General features: G+C 47.8%; 3 protein-coding genes across 3 annotated transcripts, besides 9 other annotated features; 1 reads left to right on the top strand and 2 right to left on the bottom strand.

Annotated features, from left to right (window-relative positions):
* Nucleotides 1-216: 216 nt before the first annotated feature.
* Nucleotides 217-254: a microsatellite.
* Nucleotides 221-249: a microsatellite.
* Nucleotides 255-1,390: 1,136 nt separating the features above from the next.
* Nucleotides 1,391-1,513: a microsatellite.
* Nucleotides 1,410-1,435: a microsatellite.
* A 638-nt stretch (nucleotides 1,514-2,151) lies between the features above and the next one.
* Nucleotides 2,152-2,180: a microsatellite.
* A 929-nt stretch (nucleotides 2,181-3,109) lies between these two features.
* Nucleotides 3,110-3,138: a microsatellite.
* Nucleotides 3,139-5,961: 2,823 nt separating this feature from the next.
* ACLA_034670 (uncharacterized protein) lies at nucleotides 5,962-6,186 on the bottom strand (the record flags this gene model as incomplete). The annotated part of the gene is made up of 1 exon (XM_001270689.1): nucleotides 5,962-6,186. One exon carries the CDS (start codon nucleotides 6,184-6,186, stop codon nucleotides 5,962-5,964), a length of 225 nt encoding a protein of 74 aa, XP_001270690.1.
* A 128-nt stretch (nucleotides 6,187-6,314) lies between these two features.
* Nucleotides 6,315-6,336: a microsatellite.
* A 66-nt stretch (nucleotides 6,337-6,402) lies between these two features.
* Nucleotides 6,403-6,426: a microsatellite.
* A 956-nt stretch (nucleotides 6,427-7,382) lies between these two features.
* Nucleotides 7,383-7,448: a microsatellite.
* A 365-nt stretch (nucleotides 7,449-7,813) lies between these two features.
* ACLA_034660 (putative COP9 signalosome subunit 2 (CsnB)) lies at nucleotides 7,814-9,512 on the bottom strand (the record flags this gene model as incomplete). Its single annotated transcript, XM_001270688.1, has 4 exons — nucleotides 7,814-9,064; nucleotides 9,123-9,183; nucleotides 9,248-9,406; nucleotides 9,469-9,512. 4 exons carry the CDS (start codon nucleotides 9,510-9,512, stop codon nucleotides 7,814-7,816), a joined length of 1,515 nt encoding a protein of 504 aa, XP_001270689.1.
* Nucleotides 9,513-11,073: 1,561 nt separating this feature from the next.
* On the top strand, nucleotides 11,074-12,106 carry rho3 (Rho family GTPase RHO3; the record flags this gene model as incomplete). The annotated part of the gene is made up of 6 exons (XM_001270687.1): nucleotides 11,074-11,123; nucleotides 11,179-11,229; nucleotides 11,382-11,398; nucleotides 11,534-11,655; nucleotides 11,722-11,923; nucleotides 11,988-12,106. 6 exons carry the CDS (start codon nucleotides 11,074-11,076, stop codon nucleotides 12,104-12,106), a joined length of 561 nt encoding a protein of 186 aa, XP_001270688.1.
* Nucleotides 12,107-12,199: the final 93 nt, after the last annotated feature.

Here is a 12,199-nt window from a genome sequence, read left to right as displayed (position 1 = left end):
ATCTGAGAAGAGGGGAACTAGAGAGAAGCCACACATGATCTGGATGGCTGGGGAAGAAACTCGCAGTAAGAAATTGAAGGAATCAAGGCCAATCAAAGGAAACATGCAAGACAGAGTCTCTGTTACCAAATCAAACAACCGAAGAATAGGAGCAATGAGCAGGAGAAGGGATACAGGAAGAGTCGCGTCGAGGAGGGTGAAGAAGTAATGTGTCTTTTTTTCTTTTCTTCTTCTTCTTCTTCTTCTTCTCTTTCCGAGGCAAATGAGCATCTGCTGCGGTTCGATACGATGGATGAGGAGCTGAGTACGTTCCTCCTGTCGTGTCCAGCACAGCGACACATCCCTTTTGACTGAAAAATCAGAAAGGATGGTTTGTGCTCGACCCGTCAGGAGATAGGACCCGACCATTGATTCAGACCCGGTACCGGATGGGCCTGTGAGCTCGATGACGAACCAACAACATCTTACACCGGATACACTACCATGCTCCTTGCAAGGATTCGAAAGGGCACCGTAGGCCATAGGGAGAATGAGTAGACACATGGAAATAGATTCCCCTCTCCAGACGAGACAAACTAATGACTCGCATGCGGACCTCTTTTGATGATGATGCGACATCCGAACATAAGAGCCAAGTCCATCAAGGTTGTTGACCTGCTTTGCGCCGTCTCATCCTCCCCTCACATGGTCCACAAGCACACGCTGAATAGTATGCATGTGGGTATGGCTCAACCCATGGACCCCAGACATGAACATGAGAAGCATCAGGGGGGGGGTTGTTGATAAGAGTGATTAAACGGGCGAACCCGGGGAGGAGAGATAGAGGGAGGGAGAAGAGGCAGAGAGAACAAATACCATCCAAGAGAATGGCCAGGAGGGAAGAGAAAGAAAGGGAAAGGGGAAAAAAAAAAATCAAGCTCTGACCTTTAGGAATTATGGATGACTGATACTCAAACAGGCAATAATTAATTGCTGAGGTATTATTTCAGAGTCTTGTAGCTCGTCACCTTGGTTGCTCGAACTTCTACAGAGTGCATACATCCAGTCACCATGTGCTGGTGTGACAGTATGTGGTATCAGGGTGGTGGTATCCTTGGAAAAGAACCAGTTCAGGCGACGATGATGGCGGGAGCTCGATTGTTGGAACAGCAGACAAGCAGGGATGCGAGGGTGGGAAAGTCGTGATGGATGGAGTTAAAGGAAGATATATGTCAGGAAAGACATTACAAGGCAAGGATATATGAGTAGGTAGCCGAGAAGAGCAATGTAAATATGATAAGGAAGAAAGGAGGGGAAGAATAAGAAAGAAGCTGGACAAGAGACGGAGGAGGGTATCGTGAACCGGTGCCGTGTTCGCGGAGAGAAGGCTTCCTAGTGGGCAAGTCAAAAGGATGATTGATGGTGGTGGTGATGATGATGATGATGATGATGATGAGGAGGAGGAGGATGGCGATGATTGACTATTATTGAGTATGATGATACTTTTTGATGATTGATTATTGATTGATTGATGGGAATTAACTAGGACTTAACTGGGAGAGGGGAGGAAAGAAGCGCGGGGTTTATGGATGATTTAGTGGTAGTTTTAGTTGGTTGGAACTTGGAAGCCGAAGTATCTAACGAACTAGGTATGTAGTTGATACTTACTTCTCCGTTGTCCGAAGTGGATCGTGGAGGATAAGTTACTTATCGGTCAGAATTTCATGACAAGAAAGTAAAAAAGATGGGTTTTGGGTAAGGCAGATGGACGGGTTATGCAAGCTGCATTTGCTTCCGCCCGCATCAATATTCTGGACGCTACTTAATATCGACTACTATCTAGTCTACAGTTCTACTAATTATTACTTAGTAGTAGTGACTTGCAGTGGTAGTAGGATTTCCTTGGTTCCTTCCGACCTCCGTATCCGGGCCAGATGGGCATAGAACACTGATTGACAGACAGAGAGATACCTTAGCACATAATGACAGGCTTCGGACGGAAGATACTGCATGAGCAAAAAAGTGACACAAAGAAGCAAATATTATTGCACCAAAATCCATAAATCAATTTGTGTATGTGTGTGTGTGCCCATGTTGTACTCACTTGCTAAATACTTTATAGGTAATCAATAGTTGCAGCGGAAGAGTCGGGAGAGAAAAACAGGCGTCAAGTTTTTCTTTTTTTTTTTTTTTTTTTTTTTCGAATGAAGTCAAGCCGAGCATCGTCTCATCATCGACCATTTGCCAGGATGGATCCAAAGCGGCGGGTTCTCCCATTGGTAGCTCATTCAGATTCTTGTTGCTGTTGTGATTTGAGTGAAATATTATTATTTATTATTCCTCGCTGTCTCCGATTTCCTTGTAATCTGGCTTGATACTTACTACCTAGGTACTTACTTTATGTAGATCCTCCAATGCAGTCAATACTAGGTAGCTACTGTAGTATCATTTCTATAGGTTCTTCCTGATGGAGATTGAGATCGACTCGATTGACGGGATATCTATCATTGAATCATGGAATCATGGAATGCACTTTTACAAAGATTACAGGCTGAAGCAAGGTATCTCGATACAGGTTCGAGAATCTTGCCTATTGAGTCTCTCAAGAAATTGAGCATGCGTGCATCTGAAAAGCAGGCCTACCGTTTTCCCTACACACCGAGAGAGAAAGAAAATTTAAAAAACAACCAAATTATAGAAAAAAAAATACAGCGCTGTCATCACAGTCACAAGCTGCAAATGCCGAATCAATCTTGATTGGCGATGACCCGGGGATTGCTGTAGTGCACCCCAATCCCCAGGACATGGGAGCGATAGGGAGCCCTCCGTAGTCGAAACTCGAAAGACACAAAATAGGTTGCCTTCTTACTCGTTCGGTGATAGCGAGGAGCATCAATCGCGGGTGCTCAGATCGCAGCGTAGTCGCTAGACTAACCTCTGAAGGAACTCCCTAGCCATGCAGAAGACATCGGAGACGCGCCATACTGGTGGAAATCGTAGTCTCGTCCGTAGTCAAGTTTCACATAGTCCGAATTCCACACAAGATGAACTAAGGACGGAGTAAGATTCAATAATCCCAGAGCGAGAAAGGCCAAAAAAGGTGAAGCGGCGAGAGGGGAGGAATAATTAAAAAAAAAAATGAAATAAAATAAAATAAAAACAATGATAACAGACGAACGAGAGAAAAAGAAATGAGCATCAATAGGAATCCTCGATCTCGATGACTAGTTAGTTGCATACCATACCTCGATTTTCCATGCACTGAAGAGCGGCCACATGTCACTCTGTTCTTGACTTGCTGTTTGTTAGGAGCTAACTAGCTGTTGAGCACTTGAGCCTGTTGTTCAAGCTCCACCACATAGTGGGCCATCCAGAAATCAGGATCTTTCTCAGAGCTCGTGGATCACCATTGAACCTTTTCACTTTCGGTCCTACCAGTTACCTTAGCAGATGCTCCGAGATGTCATTGGCCATTGCATCATTTGCATGTTGCTTTAGGTTTGATTCTTTCTGCGATATCAGACTTGTGATCAATGAGGATACGGCTTGGCTTGGGATTTCGAGATCGAATCGTTCATATCCATCTTGCTTGATCACTCACTACGGACTGATGGATGCAACGGGATGTGTGGCAATGGCCTTACTTAGGTACGAGATTTACTACTCCAGTCTTTATAGTTACCTGCCAACCTGCAGACTCCTGCATGCTGATGAATGACAAATGCGGACTCTGAGAGGCAGCTAAATGTGTACTACAGTACTACTCTGGTGATCGCTGCCTCGTTATGATAACCCAGTGCCCATGCCAACCTGCTCAAACGATGATCCCGCCAACGGCCATCATTACCTACCACCAGGAGATATCTACTCATAAGCTGACATGTCAGTGCGTCGGTGCTCAGTGCTCTTCGAATCCTGACGGGAAATAAAGTTGAACCTATTGCTTCGAGAGGCTTCCAATAACATGCCCCACATCTCCAGTACTGTCAGTACTCAGTAGAGACTTCTAGGGAGAGAGTGCGGTTCCAAGTATCAGGAGCATCAGATGATGGAGTTCGTGACAATGCGCAACATCTCGAGGACTCTGTAAACCCCCAAATTTCCTCGCTGGTGGCTGGCATCGTCATCCGCGCTCTCTCTCGTGCTTATCGTCGGCCACCTCGTTCGTGAGCACTGACTGCAGCGGAAGTTTGACATGCACGGGAATCAGACCACCAATACGGGAGAGTAAGCAAGCAAGAGACATTTCTACCAACCTGGTTGTTGGAATCTCGGCGTCAACAACCCAGTAGATCGTCAAGAAACAGGATGTTGATGATGAGCTCGCCATCTGCCTGTGATTCTCTGTGATTCTCGGAGCGTCCGTTCGTTGCCCGACGCTCAAACCGTTCAACTGGTACATCATCATCGTCATCGTCATCCTCTACTCCGTATCTATCTACGAAGCTCTTCCCTCCATCGCCACGGAACACACAAAACTGCTAAAAACCAACTAAACGCGCTTGTATTCCACTCATCCAGAGACTCCCTCCACAATATTGGTTTATCCGTTTTTGGCTCGGCTCCGATCCTTCCAGAGTCTATCTCAAATCGTATTAGTACGGCGTATGCGCCATCCTTATCCTCACAGATGATGACTCCTGGGAGGCCAAGTTCACCAATCTCGATCTAACTAGGACGAGGCTTGCATATGCGGCCTCGGAAGCATCTCCGAAGCAATCACAGACCCATATCACATTGTAGGTCGAGACGCAGATTCTCAAACAACGATCGAGCTGGTGATTGCCTGGGAATCCGTCGGCTAGACGCCTGCCCTTTTCAACAGACTAGATATCAGTCCAGTTGGCTAGCGGTTGCCTTTTACCCCCTTGCCCCCGTCGAATTTCACTCTTTGGCAGTCAATCGCTGCAGAGTGCAGGGCCTTGATCGTTCATCATTGATGGCATCTGGCACTGGCACTGCCAGGGAATTTAGAACCAGACGGGGCGACCCCGGTCCGTGGGCCGGCGTTCTATCAAAGGAGCCTACTAGGTGTTCCCATCCTTCGTTCTATCGGCCTACTTACGTATGGATACTGTACCTTGGACTGTCTCTGTCGCAACTCGCAACCGGTGGCCGTGACCAATCCTTGGTTTTTCTTTTTGGGTTTTTTTTTTTTTTTTTTAAATCTTGTGTTTGCTTTGATTGACGCCTCGTGGGATTGTCAACTCCCATCTCGCCATGCAACGGCATATCTAACCCATTTGTAATCGTCTCCTTCTGGACATCACCGTGCAGAAGATGGCGATTCGAGTGATGGCACATACATGAGGCCCTCGTGTCATTGCTACTATGTGATTTGAATTCCAACCATCACCACCCTCAGGTAGCGATCAATGCCTATTATCCTCGGCGCGCATACAACAAAGTACAAATACCACGTACTTTCCAGTCACTCACTGGCCACTATCTACTGCTCAATGGGTGGATACTGGATAGACGGGTAACTTTCGTGCACGGGCGGAATCCTTTCGTTACGAGAGCAAGTGCTCCATACGGAGTCCTTCCCCCCTTGGCCTATATCACCCGGGCATCCTTGATCTTGCCAGCAAAAACTTCACCGATACGTTGAGGGTTGATTCTAGGCCATCTAAATTCTAATCATTATTATTGCTAACTGTCTAGTGGATGATATATCTTGGAAATGCGGAGAATTCTCGGTTAGCCTAAATGCAAACCCCGAACCTAGATTGCTTAGTTTTTTGTCCCTTTGCTGGTGGTAGTTGACTTGATCCATCAGTGAAAGGATTGGACACGGGGCAATTCAGGTACAGAGGAGGAGCCACTCAATGACAACACCCAATGTCAATATATTACACAAAACATTCGCCTAGCCAAGCCATCCAGGACAAAGAAATCTGTCTTCTCATACGAAGCAGACTCTATCAAAGATAGAAGCGTAATTTGTCTACCTAGATCTATACTGTCGTACCCCTGGTAACACTAACTGACTAACACCTTATCCAGTGGACACCACTCACCAGAATGGAAAGTTTCGGTAACAGCGGGGCCGCAAGGAAAAAAAAAACTACTCCATACGGAGTAGTCTGTACTACTACAGAGTACTAACGCGTGGATCATGGTATCATGATTCATGGTGGATGACAAGAGTGACAGACAGACAACAGACAGACCGCCAATTTCCAATCCCACCAGGGTCTTAGGCATAGGTAATACTAGGTAGACTAAAGTCTAGGGTAATTTCTACCACTGCGCAAATACTACTATGTACAGAGTACCAGGTAGCGAATCCTGTTGCCAACTTGCCACTCAAAACGTCAGTCACGAAGAGGGAGAAAAAAAAAAAAAAAAAAAAAACAACAAGTCACGAGTACACTACTTGCTGCATGTGTACCTAGCACTCATCAGGTAGCATATACCTCCAGGCTACAGGCACAGGCTACAGGCTCCAGCCGTAGTAGTGACTGGACTATAGTAACTCAGTAAGTCTCTACCTAAAATACCTAGGTACTTCCCTTACTATCTACCAAGATCCATACTACCTTACCTACTACCTACTCCGTAACTAGGTCCTCTCGTTTTGATTGGCATGTGCATGTGAGCGACAAACTTCCCGTCCGGTGAGCCCAGCAAGGCACAGGCGCCAATGTAATTGTCGCGGGGCTAGTAGTTTAGCATCCTCCCCTCCCCCGTGTGGGTATTGGAGTATGGACTCCGTATGTTAGTTATCTACTATATGTTGTACTGCATAGACTGGTGATTTTAATCTAATTCTTCGGGTTGGTTCATCCCATCAGTAGATACCAGATCTTACTTTACGGAGTAGACTAGATAGACGGATTATATATACATGATTTCATGGGAATATGGGAAAGGGGTTCTGGCCTAGATACAGCGTAGTTAGTTGGTGTCTGTCGCCAACAGAGGAATGGATTGCAACTTGCAAGCTAGGATGTTGGGAGGATGGATGGTGATCTCCACTGTGGATAAGTCTGTAGGAACAGATTTTGTTGATTATTCCGTAGGTCTATAACTAGTAGTAACTAACTACTTAACTCGCCTTTACGGAGTACACTCGCATCGCTAAGCAAGCAATTACCTGCTATGCTGCAGCAACAAGACGCGAAAGAGCGCGTACCACAAAATGCTCCCAAGAATAGACTACGGAGTACACGGCGACAATTGACTAGATAGATATGATATGTAGGTCTTGTATTCCTGAGGCGACGGTCTCTCACAGTCTCACTATCCAGATTTCGGTGATTCACTTGGCTAGCGCTCTGGAGATAGTTGCTTAACCGCTGCTTGAGCCTGGAGCTTTCAACCCGTGTTCTCCACCGACGAACGTGTTCCTCACACGATCAAACGGTCGCTGGACTCCTATTAGTTACTCCCTGGGGACGGACTGCGGACTGCGGACTGTTGAATTGTGGATAGTGGACTGTGGACTGTGGACTGTGGACTGTGGATACAAACTAGATAGATACAGCTCTGCAAGTTCAAGTTCAAATGCAACTCTGCCTGTCTGCCAAAACGCATCAAGGTCCGCAGCCCCCGACAGCCCACCGATCACCGGCGAATCATCATCCGTCGTCAATCTACATCTTGCATTATGGTACTGTATCTACGACTTTGCGCGTCCCTGATTTTCCGGGAGTGTTGATCATTCCGGGCTTGTGAGGATTTTTTTCCCCCCTCCTTCGCTTCTCCATGGCTCCATACCTGCAGCAAACAAGGGTGATAGTTTCGTTTGATGCTAGCTCCAAAAAGAGTAGGTGGTAGTTAGACTGCCTATCGTCACTCCGTGACTGTCAGCTCCGAATCGACCGTTTCGCTAGAATGCTCCCAGGCCAGCCTTGGAACCCTGGCCACCTTTGCCTTTCCATCCGGCCCGTGATCGGGCGTTGCCAGCACGTAAACCCGCCGTAGGCGCCTCGCCTCCTAATCCCGATTGGAGCATCGTGCCTCCTCGCATCCCATGAAGCTGCGATAGCTCATCGTTCTTGAATCCTTCGCCGTCAATCAAAGCCGCTCGCCATAGTGTGCGGAGCGATGCGGACCACTCCTGAAGAGCTCGCAGCCGCTCCACATCGCTAGCACTCTCCACCACGACCGTCCCATTTTCCTGGTCGATCTTGGCGTTCAACTTCTTGTCAAGGATCAGGAAACTGAGGATATCCTGAACCTCGGGGACGGAGATTTTGATGTGCTTGGAGATGAAACTGAGGGAAAACCGTGTGTACGGTGCAATAAACTTGAGAACAGCCTTGGTCCGCATGTTTCGGCTTACCTCGTCAATGTTCTCGGCGATGAAAGGGTCCGCCAGAACATCCGGATTCTTGCTCAGAACCGCCTCGTATGCATGGATGTCGTCTCGCTGGAATGCATCGACCAAGTCAGTCATGGCGGAGATGCGCGGATCGTTCTTGTAAGGCTTGGTCTCCTGCGAGTCGAACGGGTTGATGTCGGACTTCATCAACATCGTGGTGAGCACCAGGTACTTAAGAACCTGAATCCGCTGCATCGAGCCCGCCTCATCGTAGTTCCGAAAGGATTCGAAAAAGTCGCTCTGGGCTTCTTCCCAGTTCTCTTCGCTCATGTGCATTTTGCCTCCGCACTCGCGGATGATCCCCATGATCTTAGGATGCGGTACCGCCGATCGCACACGGAGCGCGCGCTGGTAGAGCGCCTTGAGGCGCTTGTTGTTCTTTGTTTCGGCATACATCTGAATTTCCAGAGCATACAACTCAAGCAAATATGTCCCTTTACTGGGGTCGTCCGATCCATCCTCCCGTTGGCATGCGCGATGTAGCTCGCGCACCTTCTTGCTCAGCTGCCCGTATTCCTTGCGCTCCAACCAGAGGCGTGCCAGCTTGATATTGGTCTTAAGCCACAGTCGCTCGTTGTTGGTATTCTGAAATGAGTTGAGCGTCAACGAATAGAATTCCTCCATGCACTGGTATGCCTTGTCATCGTCCGAAGCCTTTTCGATGTAGTCGAGCATGTTGTTGATCGATTTCTCGGAGTAGTTGCGAGTGACGGCGGATTTGACGTACGTAAGAAGCTCTCGGTAGTGTTCAACTGCCTGACAGTGGTTGTCAGCTGGTGTGAAACCCGAGAGCAACTATCAGAGAGTGACCTACATCGCCATATCTCCCGAGTTTGAATTCTAGCTTGATCGCTTGTTTCAGTCCTTTGAAGCCCCTGGTGAGTGCCATCAGCACCCTGCGACACTGCCATCGATGCAACGAGGAAACATCGTAATTACCAGTCGCCTTTCTCTTCTTCCAACGCCGGTACACCCAGAAACTCATCTATTGCCTCCTCCGGGTTGTCGATCTTGATCTGTTTCGCATTGTAGTATTTGTTCTCGATTCCAACGTCCCCCGACTCATCTTCGTCTGCGTCCTCGTATTCAAAGTCATAACTGTCCTGATGTCAGTCGACCGATGCTGATGAGCACGGCATGGGGGCTTCGGTGCGGCTTACTCCTCGTCACCAGAATCTTGCATGAAGTCATCATCATCAGACATTGTGACAGAACAGGCGGTAAAGCAATAAGGTCTTCAACTCAATCGGCAGTGTATTCTGGACGGCTGAAAGGCTTATGAACAAAGAAAATAATCGAGGATGGCGTCAGTCATTAATGGTTGATGGTAGTTGGAGATGTTAAAAGAGCTTGGGGTTGCTGGGCTGGAGCTCCCGCACCTATCGGAGCCTCGGGGCTACCATAATCGGCGCGCCCCGCGCCAACTGGTATATAACCTCCTCAACTCATCTCAACAACCATAATAATACATGATCATCATACGTAGTGATTGCGAGTAAAATATGTGAGCAGGAAAGATTTTGAAGGGTGAAGTAATTGATTTATAAGAGAACTTTGAGCTTCGAACTTAGATTTCCGAGTCAAAGTCGGATTATGAAATGACAGACTCCTCCAAGCTGCCAACTATATATAAATCTTGAGGATGTCGCCGACAGCTCGATCGATAATCATCAAACATCCGACAAAAGCGCTAGGGACCTGATATCAAGTTGAGCAAAAGACGCGACGAATCAACTATGCAAGATGACCCATTTGACAACCAGCCAGGTGTGATGATCCATAAGTGTATGGCAATTGACTCCAAGTAATTGTTCCTTATAAAATGCACTTGAGAGAAGACCAGGCTTCGAATCCCACGCTTGACCACCCTAAGTATCCTCAAGTCTGGGATGGCATGGCAAGTGGTCCAGTGGAGCACACCGAGTGGAGTGAGGCTATTGAGACTTTGAGCTCTATTCAGCTGCAATGTCTTAGATGATGGTGTTGTTCTTGTTTCTATCTAGCATAGACTATTGAGTATTATTGACCGTTGTACTATCCTATCCATAGTCAAAGCTCTGGTTACTACTCCTGCGGTACTACCACTAGATAGAGCAGATAAGAATTGCATCATTCCCATAGGATCTGGAATTCTGTAACAACCTGATCATTATTGGAGAGTTCTTTGCTTCTGGATTTGTTCTGCTGCACCTAACATGGCCATTATTATCGTTGAGCATTGGTGCAGACAGCCATCCCGAAAAAGGACCACCAATACCTTTGTTCCCTTTTTCCCGCTCAATCAATCATTAATGATCCCCTAAAAATTGCCCGTTCCCTTCTTCAGTCCCCCTCCATGGTTAGGATAATTTGCATGGTCCAGGAACCGTGGAAAGCGAGGTCAACTCTGCGCCCTTGGCAGATGGGAGATCGTCTATTATTCGTCGGCTGCGCATTAGGATCCGATGTCATCGACTCTGCACGGCCCACGAGGCACAACTGGGCTTTGCGCGGCCTTCATTTCTTGCTGTCCCATTGTGGTGTAACAAGTATCTAACAACTGACAACAAAACATCTCTCTCTCTGATCTATCTATTATTGCTTCAATAGGGGCGACATACCTTACTTACCACCCTTTTCCGTTATTCTGAAGTCACGCTATCGAATCTATCTATATACACGTGTGCCTATAACCAACTTACTTATCGTCCACCCCCCTCCCCTTATCCCACTTTTCTCCCTAGCACATCTCCAGGCAATCCTCGAAAATATACAGAATCGTAGAAATGGAACTGTGCGGGCGCCAGAAACTTGTTCAGCGCAAAATGGTGCTATTGTCAGTATTACATTTGGTCAGGGAGTGGACAGCAGGCTGACGACGACTGCAACAGAGGTGACGGTGCTTGCGGGAAGACATCCGCCTTGAATGTGTTTACCAGAGGGTCAGCAACTCAACCACCACCCCTCTCCGAGATACTGACGGCTAGGACTGTCGCTGACTTCTTTCATAGATTCTTTCCGACTGTCTAGTGAGCTCGTCCTTCCCCCGGACATCCTGGTGGTTCTAGAATTAACCTCTCCGGCTTCGATACAGCGAGCCGACTGTGTTTGGTAAGTGCGGCGCTCAGATGCACACCGATGGATTGTTATTGTGCTAACGGCTTGCTTGTTCCACAGAGAATTATGTCCACGGTACTCCTTCCCCCGAAGCCAGAGTCTGACATCCCTCGAGCTAATGCGTTACAGACATCTTCGTCGACAATGTACACATGGAGTTGTCGCTCTGGGACACAGCCGGCCAAGAGGAATTCGACCGGCTACGGGCCCTCTCCTACGAGGACACACACGTCATAATGCTCTGTTTCAGCGTGAGGACAGCTTCTGTGTCCGAACCCCGATGATTGGTGTACTCTAACCTGTTTCCTCCCCTGCAGGTCGACAGCCCGGACTCCTTCGAGAACGTCGCCAGCAAATGGATCGATGAGATCCGCGATAATTGCCCCGGCGTGAAGCTGGTCCTGACAGCGCTCAAATGCGATCTGCGCAAAGATGACGAGCTGAACGATAACCCGACCGCCATCACATTCGAACAAGGCCTCGCGAAAGCAAAGGAGATCGGCGCGGTAAAATACTTAGGTGGGACAACTTCCGTTTGCTTGGGTAATCGGGCCAGTTGCTAATGGTATATCTGGGATGATAGAATGCTCTGCGGTGCAGAATCGTGGCATCAGAGAGACATTCTACGAGGCCGCCAAGGTCGCTCTTGATGTGAAACCTGCAGGATCCGGTAGTTCCAAGGGCCAATGTGTCATCCTCTAAACAGTCCGCGTCTTGACCCTGGCCATTATCGGTCTCGGATACATGCGCCGGCTTCATCGAATCTCTTTTGCCTCGTTTTTCCATGGATCGCAC

This window comes from Aspergillus clavatus, genomic scaffold, assembly GCF_000002715.2.
Source record: "Aspergillus clavatus NRRL 1 1099423829802 genomic scaffold, whole genome shotgun sequence".
NCBI lineage: Eukaryota > Fungi > Ascomycota > Eurotiomycetes > Eurotiales > Aspergillaceae > Aspergillus > Aspergillus clavatus.
Note: the sequence above shows the minus strand (reverse complement) of the source record. Positions and strands in the feature narration are given on the sequence as shown.